We start from the raw sequence: 24,944 nt of genomic DNA on the forward strand, positions 1-24,944 counted from the left end.
GACTATTTCAAGTCTCGAGACATTGTCTCAGTTTGTTATCTCTCCCAGTCTCAAAAACGACGTGATTTTTATCACTTTTGTAGTAATTCACGCAAACTTATGGTAGTGTGACTAAACAGAACTCCTGGTAGTGATAGGCTGACACTCTTATTCAGCTGGGGATATAGCTCAGTTAGCTCAGTTGGTCCTTCTACAGTCACAATACGCAATGCCTTCCATTGTTGATCTTTGTCCAAATATGTGATTTACACGTGGTTTACCTAGATTGGCAATGATGGATCAGTAGAGCGTGCATAAATTACGTGTGAAACACGTCTTTTGGTACTATCTTGGTGTCTGTCTCCCGCTTCCTCTAACATGTCTCGTCGAAAAGGCGAATTCAATTCCTGACATCCAATCCAACAAGCATTCGATAGAGGATTGGAACGAGGGTCTGTAGGAGCAGCATATTGACTTCCCGACCACGTCAGGTACATATACGGACAATGCCGTAGTGGTTCCAGCTTACTGTTTTTCGCAGTTGCCATCAGCTCACATTTTTGGTTTTGTCAATTTAGCCACGACAACTCCAAGGAGGCTACATCCAAGGAGGAAAACTGAACCATTCAGTGCCCATCCACACCTCTGCATGTCAGATCTTTCCCAGCGAGATACGAAATCAATTGTGGTTTGCTCTTTCACCAAGTCCGTTTGCCTACGGTGCGTAAAAACTGAATGGAACTAGGACGATGACGCCTCCACCGTCAGCAGTGGGCAACTGCAAGTAGTGGCCATTCGCACAAGATGAGCTGCTCATCGTGCCTTAAGCATACCCACGATATGAGGAGATCGCTAGCTCGATCCCTGCCTGGATCATTTTTGACTACGTTGTCAATCCCTCATCAGCATTGGAGATTTGCTGTTGTTCTGTGGACTCGCTGTGGCCAGTTTGGGAGATGTTAACTGGCACATCTGACGAATTTACATGTAAGTAGCTGCTTCAGTTCGAAATGTGTGGCAGAAGTCGAATATTATGAAATTCTGAAACCAGAATAGAGGCCTTCGAGACGGATCGTTTAATTGTTTCGGGTTGTAATCTCCAGACTTATGTGACGTGGTGTTGTCGTTCGACGACTAGTCTAGCTTTCTTAAAGGATTGGATCAACAGAATCTCCAACAGTGGTCAGATATGCGGATCTTCATTTGAATCTGTTTGTAGAAAGCAAATTACTTGAATGCTTGTTTTTGTTTCCATCAAGACAGTGAGAACATCCAGAAAGGCGGCGATCAAGAGTTTGTCTACGTTACAGCACGCGTATTCAGGCTATTCACGCCTTCTTTGTTTGTTCTTTTCGCCTGCGAAGCAGAGTCATTGCAAACGAGTCACAACCAAATCACAGACGTCAACATTTCCCCGATTTTTAGCAATTAGGGATACTTTTGGTATATCTAACGATTAAACACAGTATACATACTCAAATTACCCCCATGGCGGTGCTATTCCGTCTGGGCTGGTCTTGCCCTGATTCCGTATCGACACCTTCTTCATCAGCTCGATCTTTTGCGAGGTCCGCTATGGATGACTTGTCTTTCGGTGACCTTGGTGTTGATGTGTCCTCCGTTAACGTGAGGCTAATGGCTGCTACTTGTAATTGTTGCTTGCATCATCGAGCATTGCCATCTCACATTTTTCATCTCCCCACATGTCTTGTGTAAACCAGAGCGTTGAGGACCTCCACCGATGCAGTGGCCCCAAAAGAGCAAAACGAACCATCCGGCATCGTGCTCAGAAACGCTATCGTCCTCAGAAACCTAACTCGGACGACTTTCCTCCACTGGTAACAACAAAAAGCTTGTGGTGTTTGGAATTGTTTAAGCTTGGTGCTAAACCTTTCCTTTTATCAGAACGATTCTACAAATGAATTGGTTGAATCTATTGAATCCATTGTAACAACTACTCTCCCTCTCGAAACTCCATCATACGCAGATGTCTTGATGACACCTGTCATCCTTGTTGAACAGCCTACTCCTCATCCACCACCAACAGTTGTTACCATGTCACATGTAGCTCGTGCCATAAAGCCTCGCCAGAAACACTCCCCTGTGCCCATAATACCCGCCATACCCAATAAGCGCAATGTCATACCAATCCTCGATTTGCGTAGAGACCGTCGACGTCGTGTCGCCTGTGTCAAACGAACTTCTGTTACTCCTGCTACTCGACGTGATTTGGCTAAATCTCTAGCTAAAAAGTACACTGGAGTTAAGAATGAATGCCTCGCTCCATTGTGGGCTCGATATGCAATGGCATGGGTTAGTAGTTTGTGTTTTCGGACAACTTTCAAGTGGGACTGTTCAAGCAATCAGCTAACGTTTCCCTAATCAAAATAGAACTGTGCATCTCTATACTAGAATCTCCCATCATCTACCCAATAAATCATCGCCATCATGTCGGTGAGTAAAATTATCAAGAAAAGACGTCAAATGTGACATTGTGATCAATAGTTTGAATCAGTTGCAATCAGTGAATTTGCAATTCCTACTTGAACTAACACAAAAACAATTTGATAGACCAAACCTAGTTTAGAAGAAGTAAAACAAGCTGCTGATGTCACGCAACATACCAACCCTCCCAACGTTATACCCATATATCAAGAAATCTCAGCAGACCTACTGACGCCCGTATCCGCCTATCTTAAAATATCTAATGGTGCAGCATCTCCTCACTCCTTTTTACTCGAATCCGTCGCTGGCGGTGAAAAAATCGGTCGTTACTCGTTTTTAGGGGTCGATCCATACAAAGTCATTCGAACAGGTGACGCCTCGACCGTAAAAGGTGATCCATTAATCACTTTAGAAAAGGAATTGAATGGTATTCGATACTATAAAACACCAGGTCTACCAGAATTTACTGGTGGTGCTGTGGGTTATATTGCTTATGATTGTGTCCGCTACTTTGAACCCAGGACATCGAAAATCGAGCTCCGTAATACTTTAAATCTCCCAGACGCAGTATTCATGATGTTTGATACTGTAGTCATCTTTGATCATCTCCACCACTTGATCAAAGTAGTCTCACACCTCAAACTCGGCCCAACATATGGTGAACGAGATCTAGATGCCGAATATGCTCGTGCTACTGGTGAAATTCATAAACTGATTGATAAACTAGAATCAGATGCCTTGTCATTCCCAGTACAACCACCAATAGTATCAGGTGAAGCTGTCTCCAATATCGGTAAAGCAGGTTATGAAGAGTTTGTAAACAAACTCAAATATCACATAGTAGAAGGTGACATTATTCAATGTGTACCATCTCAACGAGTCAAGAAGCCAACGACTCTGCACCCATTTAACGCATACCGACGACTCCGTAGTGTTAATCCATCACCCTACATGTTTTACGTTGATTGCAGAGACTTTCAACTAGTAGGTGCATCACCCGAATTACTAGTCAGTGTCGATACTGCTCGTAAAGTAACAAACCACCCTATTGCTGGTACAGTCCGTCGTGGAAAGACACCAGCCGAAGATGATGCATTGGCAACACAGCTACTCTCTGATGTAAAAGAACGAGCTGAACATATTCAACTAGTTGATTTAGGACGTAATGATATCAACCGTGTATGTGACCCAAAAACCGTCAAGGTCGAATCCTTAATGCACATTGAACGCTTCTCCCATGTTATGCACATCGTATCTCATGTCACTGGTACATTGAGAGAAGAGAAAACACCATTTGATGCCTTCCGCAGTGTATTCCCAGCAGGTACCGTCTCTGGTGCTCCAAAAGTCCGAGCCATGGAATTGATTTATGAATTGGAACGTGACCATCGTGGTACATATGCAGGTGCTGTCGGCCATTTTGATTATGCAGGTGGATTTGATACTTGTATTGCCATTCGAACCATGCTATTCAAAGATGGTGTTGCTTACTTGCAAGCTGGTGGTGGAATTGTATATGATTCTGACCCTGAAGCAGAATATAACGAAACTCTGCATAAACTCAACTCGAATGTCATGTCACTTGCTTCAGCTGAGGCCTTTTATAGTATTCCTAGCAACAACAAGACCAGGGTAGTCTCTGTATTAGAAAATAAGAGTACTAGTCCAATGTTACCTTTCTCTACAAATGGAACTCCCATGTTCAGCACTCAATTTAAGTACAACGGTCAAACTCACTAAATACTGAATTATTGCTATAGTAAAAAGGTCAGTTCTTTGATCTTGGTTGCTTCTTGTTGACTTGTTGGTTTAAAGCACCTCTCACGTCTCAACGACCTTCTTAACTAACACAAACATTTCTACACAGAACAGAATGAACGGACCATCAAACACTTCGATTACGACTACGGTCACGACCTATACCACAACAATGAGCAATAACTCTGCGCCTCATAGTCGCAGTAGCACTGCCTCGAATTCTCCACAAACCTCGATAAGTCAACCACAACAACCACACCAACCCGCCGTTACGATTTTAATTGATAATTATGACTCTTTTACTTGGAATGTATATCAGCGACTATGTGAATTGGGTGCCAACGTAGTGGTCTTCAGAAACGACCAAGTTACGGTGGAAGAGTGCATGGCACTCAACCCTCGCAATATAGTGATATCACCGGGTCCAGGGAAACCCCGCGATGCAGGCGTGAGTAACGATGTTATTCGCGCTTTTGCAGGCCGGGTCCCTATACTTGGTGTATGTCTAGGAGAGCAATGTATGTATGAGATATATGGTGGTGAGGTGACGAGAGCCGGTGAAACAGTCCACGGCAAGACGTCAGCAGTAACGCATGATGGGAAGGGGTTGTACGACTTGGTACCGCAACATATCGAATGTACTAGGTATCACTCTCTAGCTGGAAACCCTCGTACGTTACCTGATTGTCTAATCGTCACCGCATATACGGACTCTGGTATCATCATGGGTGTAAGACACAAGACCTTTGTCATGGAAGGAGTCCAATTCCACCCAGAATCTATTGCCAGTGAATATGGACGAACCATCTTCCGTAACTTTTTGAGATGGGAAGGTCCAACTTGGGATCAGCTTGTCTTGAGAGATGATTTGGTGCCGGATACTGTAGCTGAGGATGGATCAGATGTTGGATCAGGGCGTGGTGCTACTGGTGGTGGCATTCGAGGACCTCCTACAGCGAATAGAGTAGGAGGTGGACTTCAAATAGGTGGTGGTATAAAAATCAACTCAGTCTCACCAGCCTCCAGCCCTTCTCGATCCGTGCTCGCACTGCCTAATGCTAATGGAAGCAGTGCCCCTGAAAGTGTCGCTGGTAGCAGTAGTGGTTATTCGACACCGATACATCCAGCTGCTATCACTGCAGCTGCTAGGATGATGACCAACAGAGACATAAATAGAGAAATCAAGGCAACCTCCGTACCATCTTTTTCAAACTCACCAGTTCTCCCACCATCACCGATAGTATCACCATCCGCTGTGAAAAAGGACTCGATACTCGAAACCATAGCCAAACGACGAACACTTGATTCTGCACAAGATAAAGCAATACCTGGTAAATCTCTAGCACATGTATCCAGATCAATAGCTCTTGGTCTCGCTCCACCATGTCTAGATTTCTATCAACGAATATTGCAAGCTAGTCATCCACCATCTATAGTAGCAGTCATGGCCGAAATCAAACGAGCTTCTCCATCAAAGGGAGATATAGATTCAACAGCACATGCAGCTCAACAAGCCTTGTTGTATGCTAGAGCTGGCGCATCAGTGATTTCGGTCTTGACTGAACCTACTTGGTTTAAAGGCTCCATAGAAGATTTACGACAAGCTCGAATCGCAGTCAATAATTTAGCTGATCGACCAGCTATATTGCGAAAAGAGTTTGTGGTCGATGAGTATCAGATATATGAAGCTCGTTTGGCTGGAGCTGATACAGTTTTGCTGATTGTGGCTATATTGTCTGATCAGCAGTTAGCTGCTCTCATGTCTGCCAGTCGTATGCTGGGTATGGAGCCACTTGTGGAAGTGGCTAATACTGAGGAAATGGCTCGTGCTATCAGAGCTGGTTCCAAAGTAGGTGCAAGCCACTTGACAGACTTTTTTTTGCACCATCACCAAATCAATGATTTTGAATTCGAAACGTGGCATTTTTCGTATCTTTTGCTGACGAGTAATTCTTCGTGTATAGGTAATTGGAGTGAATAATCGAGACTTACACACATTCAATGTTGACCCGACGCGTACTTCAACATTGGCGTCAATGGTACCATCCAACGTCATATTGGTGGCACTCTCTGGAATATCCAGTCGACAAGATGTAGAACCCTACATTCGATCTGGTGCCAGAGTAAGTTTCTTGATTAAATTGTGAAGTGCACACATTCGAATACGTCACATGCCGCTGTTTTTCCCTTCAAATTTCAAATGCTATATTATGCGACATACTTTCCAGTACTTACTCGTGACTCATTTTTCTGCAGGCTGTGTTAGTAGGAGAAGCATTAATGAGATCAGGATCTCCAGGAGACTTGATTCAATCATTACGCGGTGTCACTCCCACAAGTACCTCGCGTAGATTAGTACGACACGCCAAGATATGTGGACTGACAAGAGCCGCTGATGCACTTGTGGCTGCCAGAAATGGAGCATCCTTCTTAGGGATAATATTTGCACCTAGTCCGCGCCAAGTGACACCAGACCAGGCTCTAGATCTCGTTAGACAAGTCTCAACTGAACTCCGTTGGTCTCAATTACCATCTCAGCCACATTTATTATCAACATTGCCTATACCTGGCACCACAACCAATATAAACCAAGGATTGGAGGTGGGATACCGAGTCTTGACGAGCTCACCACGACCGTTGTTTGTTGGTGTCTTCCAGGATCAGCCATTATCTTATATACATGCTACAGTTACCAAGGTCGGATTAGATGTAGTGCAGTTACATGGAGATGAACCCGACTCCATAATTGCACTCATTCCAGCACCCGTAATCCGAGTCGTCCATGTTCAACCATCAGATTCAGTCGTAGCTATAGAAGACCGAGTGAATTCAGCGGTAAGAGCAGGAGCCGCAGCTGTATTGCTCGATACTGCATCAGCAACGTCCAAAGGTGGTACTGGACAAGTATTTGACTGGAGTGTAGCCGCACATCTGGCATCAAAGGGCATGTATATTATGTTGGCAGGTGGATTGACTAGTGAGAATGTGGGACAGGTAGCAGTGTTGGGACCATATGTATGGTGTGCTGACGCCTCGTCGGGGGTTGAAGGAGTGAATAAGGGAGTCAAGGACCCAAATAAGATTATTTCCTTTTTGAAAGCAATTTCATAGTCTGATAGTACCCGCAAAAAAAAGAATTGATGACCAAAATATAAAGTGTTGACCAGAAAAGATTTGTATTTGTGTCGCAGCGCGTGCAGTTAAGTGATCTATTGCCTCGGACATACTGGCGACGCGCTCATGATGTTTCCACTACCTACAGCTACGTTGTTGCGTTTGAGACGACTATCGGATGAATGTTTTGCAAATCCAGTGAAAATCACTCGATTGTTCTTTTTTGGATGCAGCAAAAGGCCATTTTTAGTAAACATTACCAAAGTAGTTATCAAACGACGAACTGGAGATTAGTATGAACGCTGGCTGAATAGTGAACGACACCTATAGTAAGTCCCATGCACAAACTTCTATTGATTAGCCTTGATCAAGTTTATCACATTCTGACAAGCTCATTTCCAAGACAGCAACCAAGCTTTCAATTCTACGCAGAGATGTACCAGCAGCAGGGAGGCAGATACAATGCTTATACTACTCAGGCAGGACTGCCGAACTTTGAATCCGTCTTCTCTACGAGCATGGGCATGTCCCCAAATCAAACGCAGACATACATCAACCCACAGCAGAGCTATTCGCCTATGCTAAGGAGAGAAGAAGCACCCCAACAGCCCATTATAAATAACCCGTATTCATCCATATCTTCCTTAATAACGCCAGACTCTCATGGGGCTACAATAGCAACAAACACATATCTAAATCCAGCTCCTAACGTCTCTCAAAATCGACCTGCATCGGCACCCTCAGATATCTATCATCCTCGTCCTATACACTACAGGCAACAAGGACCAGGCTCTGAACGAACGCCATACATCCCCCCACTCCAGCAACAATATAATCCCAACGACCACGACCATGCCGTTGAACAGCACTCTGACAATGGATCTGACGACGGCGATAATGATGCTGGGGGTGACCATAATGCTAGTGGTGGGAATGGAAACGAACCAGATGGATCTTCTGACGACTCGGTGTTGGCAGTCCGTGCAAATCTGTCTCGTCATGTCTCGTCGGTTATATCGCACTTTACGTCAAACAAGGAAGGATATCAGCGCTTGCTAACTGAATTGGACGATATATTGTATGTCATGAACCCTAATGGAGTCATCTTGTTTGCTGCTCCATCTGTCACAAAGTATTTGCAAAAGGATGTTACAGAGTTGATTGGTGCTAGTTTGAGTGATCATTTGCATCCTGATGATATTGGTACTGCTAAAAAACACTTGAAGAATTGTGCTGATACGAAGGTGGGTGCTGTTACTCCTTGTGCTAGTATTTGTTGGGTTAGATAGTTTTTTTTGTCGCTTCTTTGAAACGGCAGAAAATGTCTGGTTTTCCTCGTTTCTATGCTCTGTTTAATATGAAGAATGTAGTGCATGTCGTAATATTTGTATCGCTCAACCAAATTTTGTCATAATTAGGGTGAAGTGCAATTCTATGCCCGCTTCACACGTAAAACAAACCAGCCACTGCTACTCGAAGTTCGAGCTCGACCGTATAACGACCCAAACGGAATAGTCCGTTTCATCATCGCATCAGCACGAGAATACAAGACTCGAGGCTCTGTATCGATTGATTCCATAGTCGAACTTCGTATAGAAAACCTTCGATTACGTCGATTACTAGAACTAGCTGTACATCAACAAGGATTAGATCCACGTGCTCATCCGCTATTAAAAGATTTGGCGCTGGAACCTAGTCCAAATCTGGAAGCTCCTGAAGCTGATTTCGTGGATGTTAAGCTTGGAGCTGCAAATGAAACGAGGCAGGAAAGTCCTGGTGGAAGTAGTCTGAAGCGACCTGGTGATATACCAATGATCCAGAATCCTTCCAAGAAGGTATGTTGGTGGAAAACGCTAGAGTTTTTTTTTTCAACTGGAACATTTTGTACTGACATGCTAAACCTTTCAATAGTCAAAGCCCACTCAGGAATTATTCTGTCGGCAATGTGGTACTACTAGCTCGCCTGAATGGAGGAAGGGACCAGATGGACCGAAAACGTGAGTATAGGAATTGACCTCATCTGGCTCTTAGAGTAAACTCATTTTTCTCATCATCTGAATTAGTCTTTGCAATGCATGTGGGCTTTCCTTTTCCAAAAAGTTGCGAAAAGAAGGCAAAAAGCCAAAGTAGACACCCACACACGCATCACTCTCATTCTTTCAGCTTTTGCAGTCATTCCCTACCTATCACTTCATGCCTCTTCAGTTTAGTTTGGATTAGTTAGTAGTAGTATACCAATATCTGATCTTTGTAGATAGTACTTATAGTAATCACGAAACGCAAACAGAGACTTTCAACTCATGCAAATCAATAATGACTTGAAAGAAAATTATTTCATTTGATATGATCCGAGTACATGCAATGACGAGCACATGCTTTTAACTTCTGTGGCAAGTTTTAAAGGTGATGGTGATATGATTTCAATATAATACGTATAATTCCAGTTCTCAAGCCCAGAAGGCCTTGAATCTATCTTTGTCACCATGATGTCTTTACCCTTCCCCAATTTGCAGCACACTGTTGCTATATTTTCATCCTGTTTCAACGTCATCATTAAATGTGTCTTGATCTTTAATGTCGGTGCTGCCGTTGCACTACTGCTAGCTTGTGTGTCTGCATTACTATTACTAGCACTCGACCTCGTCACAAGCAAGAATCGAGTCGTGTTATCATTAGCGTCTTCCACATTCTCCTGCAGCACTTTTAGATTATACAGTTCTGCACATACGGTTGAGCATATCGCTATACTTGTATGTGGCGAGTTGGCTGCTAGTTGAGCGGCGTGCGATGTTGATGAGACGGGTACTCGTGATGGTGGACTGGTGGTTGTTTTGCTGTGGGTGTTGCTGGGGAGGAAGCATTCGTCCAAGTACATTTTGACTTGGGATAGCGCTTCTGGATGTGAGTAGATGTTTGTGATTGTGCTCTTCCAATCTGATTTGTGTGCAAAAATGACGTTAGCGACAAAAGTAACATATCATCCAAATAACTCCGGAGAACTCTCGCAAACCTCCATCAGGATTCGGAACTCCTAGCACAGACTGGTGCACCACATGGTACAAATCGTTCACAATCTGTATCCTGCCTTCACTACTACCATTGCTTGCATCATCACCACTCCTTGCAACACCAACAAACTTTTTAAAAGCATCTAAAGCCTGAGTGACCGATCCAGAGCGAGAGTTCTCCCATGGCACAAGCGCATACTGTGTTTTGCCGGATACGAGGTTTTCAAATACAGAGGCTATCGTGTCTGCCTGGACTAGTTTGAATTCGGTTGATGTGGGTGACGTTTTAGGCAGTGACATGGCTGCAGCGTGGGAGTGAGAGCCTGGAGGTCCCAAGTAGGATAACGTAGAAGTGGATTCGATGTCATCGTCAGTGTTGTTCTTGTTGTTTGAGCGTCTAAGTTTGGAAGTTTTTAGGTGATGTTAGCTTCAAATAACCATACAAAATTAGAAGAAGAGGGTAGAGAACTTACTTGGCTTGCGGCGATGCATCAGTAGCGGCCTTGCGCTTGCTCGCTTTACCGCTCATCGTGGCTGTAAAGTTGGATTCCGTTGTCTGAGTTTGAAATTGGGAAGTTGACGAGAAGTATCTGATGGGACTTTGGACGCGACAAGCATTAGAAAGACAGAGGTAGCAGTAACTAGTATTTGGATTATAGTTCAAAAAGGCTTTGTTTCGACGCGATCGCTCATTGTTGGCCAAAGATGCTTGGAACACAAAACAATGTAGCTTGCTGAGAAGAGTTTCACGTGAAAATTATTTGGTACCAATTTATCTTTATTTTACCACCATGCACTAGAAAATTACATGTCAAAACCTATGCGTTCAATCCAAAAAAGTAAATAAATCACGTACGATCTTAGTACGTAAATAAATCACGTACTAGGAAACCTTCAGGCCGTACTAGTAAACTATACCATTTGGTTCAATGACTTCAAAACAATGAGGGAGTGGTTGTTTTATAATTGTTCTTTGATAATGAGGGGTGGTGTGTATGGCGTCATAGCTGCTGCTCTCTTTAATATAATGGTTGTGGTGTTTGCGTTTTTATTCTTCCTTCTCTATCATAGATTCCTCATCAACATTCAATATGGATGATACACGAATCAATCTTCACAATGGGCGAGATACCTGTTCTATATGCTGGGCTCGGAGTAAACATGGGTGATGGTGCGGCATTGATGTGAGTTATACAAGGGTGTCGAGTGCCGGTGGGAGGAGTTGGTGTTTGACAACGGGGTTGGGGAGTAGTGTCTTGACCAGCTACACCACTTCCGTCTGTATTCATGGGTGCTGGTTCACCGTCAGTCAAGTCGTGATTACTGTCACTGCTACTGACTGGCACTATGGCAAACTGCATACGAGGTTGTAGAGTTTGTTGTTTCTCTTCTTCAGCGGCCGTACCAGGACCTACAGAAGAAGCCTTGCCACCAGCTCCTTTCCTTTTGTTGCCTCCTTTCTGGTTTTCAGCTTGCTCTTTGGCTTGTTGAGCCTTTGCTTTTTTACGACCACGAGTCCAACAGGTATTACATAATGTAGATCTCCCCCATGGGCCTGAACGCCTTTGAGAAGTGGTTGTTGTTGCACACTGATCACAATCCCAGACTGATGGTTTTGGCTTCTTCCGATGAATTAAAGCACGACTAGGAGGCGCAGGTCGTTTCCCTGTCTTCAACGGATTTACGGTATCGGTACCGAACAGTGGCGACAAACCGGCCTGAGATAAGAAAAAGGTTAGAATCCGTACAAAATGCACATTACATCCACTTGAATGCGAGTCTGAGCAGCTTACCATTTCGTGCCATTCCATCATATTTTCCGCAAATTTACGGCAGCGACGGCGGTTGATGCGGTTTTCTTCTTCGTAGTCGTCATCGTCTTCATCAGCATACCAGTGATTGTTTTGAGATTGTGGTATATTACTCGGATCAAAACATGAAATCAATAGCATGTCTTGACCTCGGCGAATAGACGGTGTGGGTCTAACTACTACACCACAAAGAGACGGCCTAAGCATATGTGAAATGTCAAAATTAAAATTTTGATTCGAAATGTAAGAAAGCACCGTGCGCCGGCGGAAACACAGATCAAATTTGCGAAGAAAGGTGGTTTCTAATATGAAGCTCTGTCCTTCGTACTATAAAGCACTTACCATGATCCATTGAAGCCCCTAGCAGCCGAGTGACATTGCTGAGGAGGGGATGAGATACCATTCGTTTTGAGGTCTGGCAATACGAGTGCAGCTTCAAGCGAATCATGTCCTTGCTGCTGGGATCCTTGCTGGCCGTGATGCTGTTGACTTGTAACGTCCATATCCATTCTACTATTCAAGTTACTGCTACTGGGTTGTCCTGTAGGAGTAGTCAACGTGGGAGTTGTTGTGGGAGCTGATTGCAATTCTTCTCCTAATAGGGTGGCCAAGTCTTCACGGTTGCGTCGTGCTTGACGGTCTCTCTTAGCTCTTATTTGAGCCTTTGTGAATCGAGTAGGAGGCGGGACATCCGCGGTTCCGATAGTACTATTGTTTATTGTGGAAGGAATGTATAAAAGAAGGCAGATTAGTAAATAACCTCTTGGATTAAAAGTACTGAGTAAGACAATCAACCCGTTGTGCAATTCCAACACAATTTTCGAAAACACATCCACAAAATAGGTTGTGACTTTTGACACTCTGCAGACTTCACTTATAATTCTCAGAGGAGACGACTAGCATCACACTTCAAAAATTTACAAAAACTTTCAAGACTTACGCATTGCCATATCCAGTTCTAGTACCAACTTCTTCGTCTGTACCAGCGACTCCAGTCATGCCAGGCATAGACCTCAACCACTCGGACCTCTTTATATCATCTTCATCCGGGGTTCGTGACCGTTTGCATGATCCAGCTCCAATGAGCACTGATGCTGCATTGTAGTATGGACGAGGCGGTGGCATGGCAAAAGGTGGAGTATTGGGTGTTGGGTGTGGTGACGAAGGAGCAGCAGTATATAGTGTTGTCCTAAGTATCAGTAAAACGAGAATGGTTGTTAGTCATGATTCAAACTGCCCGGACGCGATGCGTTGGGAAAAAGTAAACTCAAAGGTTGTCAAGGAGGCAGATTTCAACTCAAAACTCATTCAATCCATTGAATTCTACGTCTTCCATCACACTTTAGCGTGTGCTGCTTTCCACTGAAAGCACTTCTCCTCGAATTTTGTACAGGTTGACAAGAGAAACAATCAAAGAGATACAAACAGTGTCAGAACAGGCTACAAACACAGACTAGTCGATACTATGAGAACTTACCAAGACCCATTGATTGATTCACCTTGTTGAGGAGGGGGTAATATCCCATTCTCTCTCATAAGTTGCAAAACGAGCCGAGCTTCCATAGCATCATATGTTTCCGTCTGGTCTTCTTGCTGGCTCTGAGGCTGATTATTTGACAATTCCGTATCACGATTACTATTGATGCTAATACAAATTGTTTGTGCTGTAGCTGTACAGGTCGTGGGGGTTGTTGTCAGGGTTGATGATGATGCTTCTTCTACTACAGGGCTAGATTCATCGATCATATTATACTTTAACGATTCCATGTTACTATTGCTATTGATGCTACTACTAGTGGGTTGTGCTGTCGAACTGCTGGATGTGGGAGTAGTTGCAGGGATTGACGTTGATGCTTCTTCCGTTTTAGTGCCTGATACATCGAGATTGGCTGACTGGTTACGGTCCAGTTCGGCACGGATTAGGTCCTTGATTGCAGCAGGTTGGCTCAACTCTGTGCTGATTGTCTCCTTCAAATGACTTTCAAAACCTGTAACAACAATCAGGTCATGATGTTTGCTGGTAGGGTGAGACGTGGCCGGTGCTGATGCAGGACGAGTGGTGGAAGTAGGAGTATAGAATGATGGCGAGGTCCATCTTCGAATATCACGGAGCAGGAGCATGTATCCTTGTCTTTCAGTCAGGGCATTATATAAGACACATGCAATTAGATTTAATCCACGTATAGTTTGTTTCAAAGTCATCTTGAGAGATTCTAGGAACAAGACGGTGATATGTTAATTGTTTGTCACTACCATGGTAAGTGTTTTTCACCAATTGGGACCCAACAAGCAGCTTGGCAAACTGCAGGGCACGGAAAAAGACATAGCATGATGCCAAGATATTCATGCATATTGTATAAATCGAATCCTTACCTTCTCTGATGTGTGCTTGTGGTTGTATGCTTCTGCAGAAGAAAAAAAGTGATTTATTGAGTTCAACGTCCAAATGTTGCCAGTGCAAACCAGCAAAAGCTGATAAAGAAAAGTGATTTTCGACGACTCTGTCAATTTTTGGCCGTGCAGAATGATGTGCTTACTTGAGATACTATAGCTTGTCAGCTGCAAAGATGCAAACGAGTATGTTAGAAAACGGCCAAACCGAAACATGCCAAAAACAAGCAGAAAGACAAACAAGAAGCCAACTTTTCGAGCAGCAGTCGATTATACTGATGCATTGGCATCGATTACTTACTGTTAAATCGTCCAAAATGTTGGGGGCCAATATTTCTTCTAGTATCATGTGTTTGTACTGGAGAAAGAGTATGGTGCGTACCCAACAACACAAGGAAGGAGCAAGTGTAATGAAATCCAATTAAATACAAGGATGTAACGATCATCCGCCTGTATTCGACGATATACGAACGAATGGCCAACCACTGCAGGCGTGTCAGATCGACACGAAAGTACATATACAACATGAACCCAAGTGACGATATTTGACACGGAATGCATTGAGATGCATCCAAACTGCATATCGAAGGGCTGATACTAGGCTTGAAGAATGTCTGGAACACGTCAACCAATTTCCACTTCAACCAAGATTTGCAGTATAAACAACTCCAGTTTTATTGTCTTTGAGATGAAACGTCTACGAAAACATGAATTGCTGTCGTCTAATATTAGACAACAACTTCCTGATCACAGCAGTGAGTTTGGTCAAATGTGGATGTCCCCATGGATAAAAATGTGACTGGATGAGCACCACACACCCATTCCGCAAGTGAAGTTGGGAGGGAGTATGGAATTTTCATATGATTTGAGCTCATTGGATGATTCAACAAGAGAACTAGCTGTGTATATGACACGGTCTAGTTGGCAAGACAACAAAATTGAAAAAATTCACTTGGAAACCAGCAAAGTTGTGGCGGTTGAAAAGCTAGAATATCTTGTGCTTTGGTTATATAATCCATTTGGTATCCTCGCCAGCGTGTCTCGTGAGCGATCGTTCAGGAAGAATCATACGTTGGATCTCAGCAATTTTGAAAAAAGTGCATTTCGCGAACAAAGAAACAGTCACCCGTGACTAATGCTAAAAATTCAGGACTTATAAATTGGTTATATGTATTGTGCAACTTGTAAATCTAGACGAATGTCACGTCATAATAAAATCTGTTGTTATTGTACAAACTAGACTTGATGAAAGCTCCCATCCTAAATATCCCTTCCAAAGGCCCCCAGTTTTAATCCCAGTTCTTGAAGGTATTACGTTCGGGTTGCCGTTCAACAGTCAAGGTGCGTTGCAATGTAGCTAAAGTTCTACTGAGAGTACTTGATCGACCCAAGATAGTTGGATTAGCAGCGCTGCTTGGAGCCATGGTATTGGACCTGCCCATTGCAGAATGAGCGGGCATGGAGCTACTTGGTTGTGGTCGTGGAGCTGACATGGACACCGTAACAGATCTATGAATGTTGCTAGCTTCATCGGATAGTTGCAACTTCTGATCTTCCACGAATGAAAAGTGTTTGACTGGTTGCATACTCTTAAATCTTCGGACGTCAGCGTTTGACATGTCACCGGTATTACCAGTATGGTGATGATTGAGTCCGGCAACCATGGACAAGTCCATCTCGGGTGATGGTAGATTCGATCCTGCAGACATCAACTGAGGAGATGTGACATTGGTCAACGTTGGAGTTACAATAAAGGCCGAGTCCAGGGACTCGTTGCTGCCATTGCGGACATTGTCTTGCAAGAAACCAGTCTTTTTGATAGGTGTACCGGCTTTTATAGTAGCTGAATGACGAGGATGCACTGAGTCTGCTGTAGGTGATTTCATGGCACTGACGCGAGTAGGTGATGCATAGTCCACCACATTCAAAACGTCGTTCTTCCATTTAGCTTCAAAGATGGTCAAGTCTTCTTTATCGGTGGTATGATCAGCTCCTTGACGAGTACCCCAATCAGTATTATGCAGAGAGAAGAGACAGTAGACCTTCATTATGGCAAAGGCATAATTGAAGATGAGCCATACTGGCAAATACAAGATGTCCTGGGGTCTCTTTACGAAATGGGGCATGTACTTTACGAGACGAGTCAACAATAACCATATTACGTATGAGAGGATGATAACCCATGGTGACAAGCGAGCGTTGACGTCTTTAGATTGGTCGATGCACATGTAGATAACCGTAGCGGGCCCGTAGAGTAGAGTCAATGGATTGAAGAATTTGTCAATCATTTGGTATGCGACAAAGGGATAACGGTTCCAGATCTTTCGTTCCATAAACAGGGATTTGATGTCACTCCTCCAAGTATTGCGAGTCCATCTCATGATTTGCTTCAAGAATCTCCAGTTGTTTTTAAAGGTTGATGCCAGTTCGGCTTGTTTGCAAGCTTGTATGTGAGTATTCCAGTCGTGAGAGACAATCCATCGAGTAAGGAATTTGTCGTCTCCAGAGTGTTGATGGCATGGAATCCATTTACCGAAATACCATCTGTACCAGTACTCGTGGGTGAATTGCCATTGGAAGTCGTGGTCTCTTAGAATACTGGTTCTGTAAGCAGCGGTACGTCCAGATAAACAGCAGACTCCACCATCAATATAAGTGCTTGAAGTGACTTCGATGTTTCTCATCTGGGTAATAGTTAGCGGAAAGACGTTAGATTCTGCCACGCTACGAATACGAGTACTATGATATGCGTAAACAGGCAAAAAAACTGTAGAAAAAGGTCCTAACGCAACATGTACTTACAGCAATACGGTATGCAGACAAGACTTCCCATACAGTCATATGTTTACCAACAGGGACGACACGTTGAGTAGTACCGACACCACCCATCTTTGGATCTTCAAAGGGAGCGAGCATATATTGGAGCATCGTTTCAGGCCACATCACATCGTCATCACAAAAGACAATAATGTCGGTCTTGGTGTGATTGATACCAGCCACCATTTGATTACGTTTGTTTGGCCTATTCAGAATGCATTGAGAAAGGTTAGCACCACTAAAGTCCGTCTACTGAAGAGTATTACAAGACACACAACGCACTTTTCAATGCAAACCACACGAATCCTTTCTCGTTTAGGATCGACTTCATTAGCCAAGTCTTCTAAACCTTGTTTGGCCTTGTTTGTAGTAATGAAAATGATCTGAATCGAGAATTGTTGGAAATGTTAAAATATTGAATCAAATGTTGGAGCGATGCAAACCAACAACAAAGCAGTGCGAAATAAGCATACTTGGAATGGATCATTCTTCAACCAACTACGAACAGCAAGCTTGATTTCTTCACCGGAATCGATCGTAGGCACCAATATCGTCACATCACGACTTGTATATTTCGGATTCGCAATTGGCTTCCATGGTTTGTAGAGAGACCATGCCAACAGCTTGATCATAAACCAAAACCATCTGTATATACCAATGAATCCGAAGGGTATAAACACCGAGACCGTGTTCGGCGTCAAATAAAACATGCTTGTTCGTGTTTCGTTAGTTTGGTGAAAGGCGCCAACAGCAGCAGAGAGGGATGCTGATGATGCTCAACACACGCTTGGATACGTGCTCCTGATAATCACAGCAAAACACACGAGCTCTATGTCTCCTGGTTGCTACTTTGTTGAAGGTTGTTTAACTTTGTTCAAAAGCTGCTGCGCAGTCTCGTCGAACCACTCAACCCTGCTTTTTGCTTGATTGATGACGAACGGGTGAATCGGGTGGCCGGTCGTTTACCGTGAGATCTGGTTTGTATTTACAAGGCGATGCTCTTCTGATATATGTAAATTATTATATTCTTTTACACATCATGTTCCTTCGATCCATCACTTCCAGTGGGAGAATAACTCAAGCGAGAGTACTGGGCAACCTCAATGTCATCTTCTTCATACACTCCAGACTTGATTGCGAAATACACCCAAGCGGCAGCGATGCCAGAAGCTACATGGAAGAAGGTACATAGAATCATCCAAATCTTGACCAACTCTGCATCTATTGTTCGTTGTTGAAGCATGAGCGGTATGCACTCGTTGGCAGTAAACGTGCAGTTGAGTTGGCTCATGATGAATCGTTGGTCTGCGGGAGGTAGACCAGTCCAGGCCGAAGTATCGTCTGATGATGCAATGGACGATGCATACAGTGCCATATAGACATGTGCGATTACATATGGAACAGTCCAGAGGATACAATTCAGCATTCCTTTAGCCGACATTACATAGTTAATTGCGCATCCTAGTGCACCTCGAATGAAATTTGCTCCGCCAAGAATCAAGAGTCCTAAAGAGCAACACGGTTACAATCAGCCCATGTATACTAATTTGCGGGCACTCATTTCTATTCTAGTACAGTGTAGAGCGACCGCATAGTCAAGAAACGTGCAAAACTTGCCCAGCAATAATGTCGATGGAAACACGGCAGTTTGGCCTCGAAACTCACTAGTACCAGTATACACCGAGCTGGATACTCCCTATATGACATAAATCGATTTAATATTCACGCCTTTGCCACACTGTTCAGAAAACCTGCCAACATTCTTATTTACCAAAATTGCCAGACCATTTACAATAATGCCAGCGGTGCATAGAAACGCTAGCGCTCTGGCACCTCTTGCAAGTAAGTCATGCCGAAACATCTCGGATTTTTAAGTTGGCAAATGCAAGCTTGTGCCGATGTTTGATCTATCGCTACCAGCAATGAGGGTTTGGGATGTTGAAAACACCCTATTGAAGGCGATTGTGTCAAACCTTGTACACTCAAACAACTTTAAATTTTGTTAACGCATCATTACAAAAGGATGGCACGTCTCTCTTCGGCCATCTTGCTGTTTCTCTACCTGGCATTCACCAACATCATCACCACCAACGCGTTTTCGATATATGCCAACTTTTCAACGTTCGAACCATCTTCAAATCCAGTGCCCGCTGATTTCCTCGCATTATCGGTCGAATGGCAGCAAGTCATCAAATCGTTCATGAAGTATTACAGAGGAACGGCCACCAACATACCCAATCCCATAATGATTCGCTTACTACGAAACCTAGCTGCTGAAGTCAACTATGCTAGTATGCCAACAATCCGAGTTGGTGGTAACAGTGCTACAATCCAATGGTGGAATGGCTCCTCTCTTGTAAGGCCAAACGCAGCTAGCTATCCAGTATCGTTTAGACACTTTGGAGCTATGGAAACCGTTGCTCATAACGCAGGAATCAAACTCGTAAGTAAAATGGCATGAACGAATGCGTGAGCTGTACTGACAAATTTCTGATGTAGGTCGCTAATATCGGAATGCTGAACGGCACTGATCCATCAGCTGCAACTGATTTTATCGCTTCAGGAATATTGGCCAACATCAACTACAAGAACTTGCTGGCTATTGAATTGGGCAATGAACCTGAACTGTATGTTCGTAATGGACGTCGTGATCCAACTTGGGATTATTTTACTCAAACACCTATTGAATTCCAAACCTACTTGGCCAGTATCGCTGCCGCGATTCCATCCATGCCCACTACAAACTATTTCTGGGTAAGCATAATGTTAGCGTAATAGGTCACTTCAAAGTATTATCGTTCTTCCTGGGTGTGCTTTTTTTGCGATACTAAACACACGTCCACCCTGATATCATTAGGGCCCAGCAATGACACCCACCGGCAACAACCAAAACTTCCTCGCCGCATCCCTCCCCGCAGTAAACGGAATCAGCCTCCACCGCTACGGCATCGACGGCTGCAACTCCTCTGAGTCACCCTCCATGAACCTCCTCCTCGCCGACCCAACCGTAAACACATACAAATTCATCCGCAACGACATCATAAACGCTACAGCTCTCGGCCACCCACTCGGCACACGCCAAGTAATCGCCACCGAAATCAATTCCGCATCATGCGGCGGTGTCGCCAACATCTCAAACACGTTCGGAGCTGCCTTATGGGGCGTCGATACGTTCTTGACACTTGCAACGAATAACTTCACAAAAGCTTTTGTGCATGGCTTGCAAGGTGTCTACCCGAAATCAACACCCAATTCGTATGCACCGTGGGTGCAAAACCTACACAACAATTCCGTGATTGTCATGCCGATCTACTATGCTATGGTACAAACCAACCGTATCCTGGGCGGCGCAAACGCCGTCGTGCGCGCAGTCCACTTTTCCATCGTTGATACTACAGGAATGTCGGATCCCACCATCACAACGCCAAACATTAAAGTCTACATGGTGACCCGTGGCACATCAACCAACATTGTCGTAATCCATAAAGATCTGGGAATGCCGAATGTTACGGTCGCTATTGATGTTGCTAATATTCCTAACGATACGGGATCGGCTGTATTGGAGAGGATGAAGGCGCCCAGTGTTTATACGAGTAGGGATATTCGGTTGGCTGGGTACACGTTGGACTGGACTTCGGATGGAGGGTTTAGAGGAAGTCGGGTTAGTGCTGTTGTTACTCCTACTAGTGGAAGTTACTACATTGGTGTCTATCAAGGATCCGTTGCTGTGCTGTATGCCGGTACCCAAAGCATTTTATCTACTGTCGGAGCATTGAATTAATGTAAAAAAAGGAAGAACTGTTAACTTTGTATCATTAGCAATAGCAGTATTCATATATCCAACACGTACAAATGTTTGTTTCGCGCACCAGAAAAATCACAAACGCAGCAGAGAAATATGAATATTTGAAAAGCGACTCCGACACACGAGATGAGCGTTCTACGTTGAAAACGATGTATTCTATATGTCTTGAAGATTTCTTACATGTGATGCAAAAAAACAGATCAACAATCCACAATCCTCAAACTACAGTAAGAGGCTTCACCATCGCACCCTTCTTACACTCTGTCGAATGACCACGAGTCCAATGAGCAATCTGACAATTCGTTCCACAATACCGTGCTTCACGACAACCACCACACGTTTTGGTCTTTGTAACAAGACATCCACATGCCACACATTGTTTGGCAACACTTTGTGGTTCTTCTCCTTCAACTGCTCGTAATATACGTGATGGAACTCGCGACCATGGATGTTTACGGACTTGACCTCCTCCTGAGCAGATTGTGTATCTGACTTCTAGCGTCAGGCGAGTCTTCAAGTCTGTATTTATGACTATGAGATGAAGTTGTGTGAGTTGATGAGCGAAAAAACCCCGACATACAACATCCCAGGATAGCACATACTGGTAGGCATAAACTCCAATCGCACAGCTTCAGCCTCAAGAGCATAGCGGAAGTGTTCTACCATCTTTTTCGGATTGTCAAGTAAGAAATACAGACCAGACAGCGTATATTGAGCATCGGCAGTCCTCTGTTGGAGCAGAAAGTTGAATAGGTTAGCAAACAAAAAAGGTCCGATGGAAGAGCTTGAGCGTCGATTGCCAACCAAATTTCTCATACTTCACTTACTCTTCCATCAACACCAGCAGCAGTAACATACGAAGCCAAATCAACAATAGCCATCTTCTGGTACTCCTTCTCCTCCATATTACTATAACACACTCCACGATGATACAAGACCTCAACAGGATTCTCCACAAACGAATTCTCCAGCTTCTCAGCAGCATCATAATCCTGTATAGCGTCTTTATATAGTCCACATCGTGCCTTGACATCCCCTCGAAACATCAACAGCGTAGGATCATTTGGTTTGAGTGCTAAACACTTGTCCACAATCACCCACGATAATTCCACTGGTCGGGTATTCATGTTTAGGAACATGTCGGATACAAGTGCATCAACATTATTAGGGTTTTTAGACACGACGATTTGTATGGCTACTTCGAATAAGAGACGGAGGGTATATATAGAGGTATCTAGTAGTCCGCCCCAGGTTCTAAATCCATTGGCGAGGAATTCAACACACTTTTCGTATTCTTCATCTCGTAATAGCTCTTCGGCTACCACGAAATGACGCTTCACTTTGAGGAGTCTCAATACACTGGATGGATGAGTTTCAGTGTATCGATTCAATACATTTAGATTCGGTATATGAGTTGATCGTTCCTGTATAGAGTCTTCATCACTGACTCCCAATGTTCGTAATAGTGATGGCATGTCTTTGAATGCAACAGGATCAATGTCAATATCGAAGACGGACGTCATCGGCCTGGATGATGTACGTACATTACTGGTGGTATTGGTGGTATTCGGATTATTAATATTACTAGGATTATACGTAATCGTTGTGGGAACTCGTGGCGGCATTCCTGTTTCAACTTGATTCAGCAGACCATTGTTAAAGGTATTACTAGCCTTTTCAAAGCCCTTGAATTGTATAGTCGAGGTTGGAGCAACGGAGGCGGGTATCATTACATTGAATGGTCGGTCAGCTTCAAGAGCATTCCATTGCGGGCCTTTATCGGAATCAAGGGAGTACGACAAGAGTCCCGCAAAGTCCACCACGTCAGCCCGTGTACGTCCACATGAGAATCTGTTTGCAGCTTTATGCCACTTGTCTGCCAGTACAACATTCGGTTCGCCACCTGGCACTCCATTGCCTGAGCGATACATTCCAGAAACAGACCATTGAGCTGGCTGATATCCTTGTAGAGCTGCTTTATGATACCAAAAGAATGCTTTTGTCGGGTCTACGATACTACCGCCTAGTCCATCTTGATATATCTTGCCCATCATCCATTGAGATCTGGCATGACCGACTCTAGCAGCTAACTGCAACCATTTACGCATCTTTGATACATCCTGTGGCCCACCATGCCGCGTTGTAGAGTATGCTACAGCGACATCATGCATAGAGCGTGGAGTTTTCGACTTGTCTGCGGCTTCTAACAAGACGTCCATCGTTTCATAACCTGGATCCAAAGACATGATGGCTAGCCTGACAGCCGAAGCGAAATGACTTTGAGCAGCAGCTCTTCGATACCATAGTTTAGCTAGATAGAAATCTACTCTACAACCTATTCCTCGTTCCAATCCAAACGCCAGTTTGAATTGTGAAGGTGCCGAGTTTGATAGGGCAGCTTTAAGATATAGTCTGTGAGCGGCTCTGTCGTCTCGAATGATACCATCTCCCCGTTCATACATTCCAGCAAGTGCCACGTGGGCTTCTACACTTCCTGAAATGGCAGCTTTAGCAAAAAGCCCAAAAGCCATTGACAAGTTTGCCGGAGCACCTATACCGCGTCTATAAAAGTCTCCCAAGAGATAAAACACACATGCTGCCTGTGAGAGTGTTATAGAAGTACTCGTCGGTGATGATGCGTTGGTATTGGAAGTTAGTGCTGGGTTTTTTGCAGACACGTTTGCGACAGCACTATTTAGATTCTGGCCAATATTGCCATACGAGATATCATCTTCCTTGATTGTAGATAATGGCGGTAGTAGCGGCGATGAAGCAGCAGCAATCAACAAGTTCAGAGCAGCTTCATCGTCCTGCGATTGATTTAATGTTGGTAAATGCAGGGACAATCCCATGCATGCTTCAGCTACAGGACCATATCCAGCTTGTACATCTAGCACCATATGCTGCCATATATCCTGACTGGTCTTGACATCTGTCCCTATTGCTTGTCTCGTTGATTCTGTTGACGATGAGGATGTTTTGGGTAGTTTATACTGGATGCGGTTGACAAAATCTATCCATATCTGTAGATTATCGACGGATACAACGCCTTTACTACTTGATCTGGTCTTTACTGGACCTGCTACACTCTGCATCTAGGGCCCTTGTTTTGCAGCTGTTGCAGAACACGACGCTGCACGAGTTTCGAATACAGTTTTGTAGTTGTGATCCAGTTCTGCAGTTTGCAGCATTTGAAGCTGTATACTCATTCACTCGAGCCGCGGCTAACATCGATTCAGATCAGGAGGGTGCTTGCTGTGATCAGCTACAAGATGCCCGATGTTAGCTGGATGTTTGGACACGTTCTGCTAGTGCATCGCAGACTGTGCAATCGTGAACTTAAATGGATTCAAGCACATTTTCCCCAACATTTACGCGACATCACGAAATACTGGTTCGCAAAGGTTGAAACTTGCCGGATCGAAAACACAAACGGTGTATTCCTTTATTTTGTTACAAAATCTCTCAGAAATAGCTATCTAACGCCATTTTAAACTATTTTTACATCAAAGACTTGTCGAGTTTTCTTTTTGGGCTCTAAGGCCGCAGGTATTCTTTCCAATTACTGCCCACGCCGCCTCTAACACGTCGCTGGTTATCATTATTCACGAGAACGCATGCTATTGGTACTCGTAATGTTTGTTTGGCCTTCAATACAACTCCGGTATCTTTAAACTCTGTTGATGCAGCTTAGTCTGACGTGTCCTTCATAAAACATGATGAGACGTTTCAGGGACACCGGGACGAGCTTTAACTGACTTCAGTGGTTGCATATCCATGTCTCGGCTAGTATGCTGCATCATAGTAGCTGCAATC

The 24,944-nt window shown here is 44.0% G+C and overlaps 6 protein-coding genes across 6 annotated transcripts; 3 read left to right on the forward strand and 3 right to left on the reverse strand.

The window, feature by feature from the left end:
* Positions 1–1,467: 1,467 nt before the first annotated feature.
* SmJEL517_g01143 (uncharacterized protein) lies at positions 1,468–7,293 on the forward strand (the record flags this gene model as incomplete). Its single annotated transcript, XM_031167071.1, has 8 exons — positions 1,468–1,605; positions 1,701–1,817; positions 1,885–2,292; positions 2,551–4,124; positions 4,185–4,191; positions 4,292–6,031; positions 6,147–6,305; positions 6,439–7,293. The coding sequence occupies 8 exons, from the start codon at positions 1,468–1,470 to the stop codon at positions 7,291–7,293; spliced, it is 4,998 nt and encodes a 1,665-aa protein (XP_031026961.1).
* A 437-nt stretch (positions 7,294–7,730) lies between these two features.
* On the forward strand, positions 7,731–9,297 carry SmJEL517_g01144 (uncharacterized protein; the record flags this gene model as incomplete). The annotated part of the gene is made up of 3 exons (XM_031167072.1): positions 7,731–8,540; positions 8,715–9,131; positions 9,208–9,297. 3 exons carry the CDS (start codon positions 7,731–7,733, stop codon positions 9,295–9,297), a joined length of 1,317 nt encoding a protein of 438 aa, XP_031026964.1.
* A 328-nt stretch (positions 9,298–9,625) lies between these two features.
* On the reverse strand, positions 9,626–10,833 carry PHA2 (prephenate dehydratase; the record flags this gene model as incomplete). The annotated part of the gene is made up of 3 exons (XM_031167073.1): positions 9,626–10,230; positions 10,307–10,701; positions 10,778–10,833. The coding sequence occupies 3 exons, from the start codon at positions 10,831–10,833 to the stop codon at positions 9,626–9,628; spliced, it is 1,056 nt and encodes a 351-aa protein (XP_031026963.1).
* Positions 10,834–15,795: 4,962 nt separating this feature from the next.
* Positions 15,796–18,033, reverse strand: SmJEL517_g01146 (uncharacterized protein; the record flags this gene model as incomplete). The annotated part of the gene is made up of 4 exons (XM_031167074.1): positions 15,796–17,190; positions 17,309–17,528; positions 17,606–17,706; positions 17,797–18,033. The coding sequence occupies 4 exons, from the start codon at positions 18,031–18,033 to the stop codon at positions 15,796–15,798; spliced, it is 1,953 nt and encodes a 650-aa protein (XP_031026966.1).
* A 1,313-nt stretch (positions 18,034–19,346) lies between these two features.
* On the forward strand, positions 19,347–21,104 carry SmJEL517_g01147 (uncharacterized protein; the record flags this gene model as incomplete). Its single annotated transcript, XM_031167075.1, has 3 exons — positions 19,347–19,766; positions 19,823–20,077; positions 20,181–21,104. The coding sequence occupies 3 exons, from the start codon at positions 19,347–19,349 to the stop codon at positions 21,102–21,104; spliced, it is 1,599 nt and encodes a 532-aa protein (XP_031026965.1).
* A 241-nt stretch (positions 21,105–21,345) lies between these two features.
* Positions 21,346–24,223, reverse strand: SmJEL517_g01148 (uncharacterized protein; the record flags this gene model as incomplete). Its single annotated transcript, XM_031167076.1, has 3 exons — positions 21,346–21,659; positions 21,731–21,857; positions 21,956–24,223. The coding sequence occupies 3 exons, from the start codon at positions 24,221–24,223 to the stop codon at positions 21,346–21,348; spliced, it is 2,709 nt and encodes a 902-aa protein (XP_031026958.1).
* Positions 24,224–24,944: the final 721 nt, after the last annotated feature.

Source organism: Synchytrium microbalum (genome assembly GCF_006535985.1).
Source record: "Synchytrium microbalum strain JEL517 chromosome Unknown SmJEL517_scf0004, whole genome shotgun sequence".
Classification (NCBI taxonomy): Eukaryota; Fungi; Chytridiomycota; class Chytridiomycetes; order Synchytriales; family Synchytriaceae; genus Synchytrium; species Synchytrium microbalum.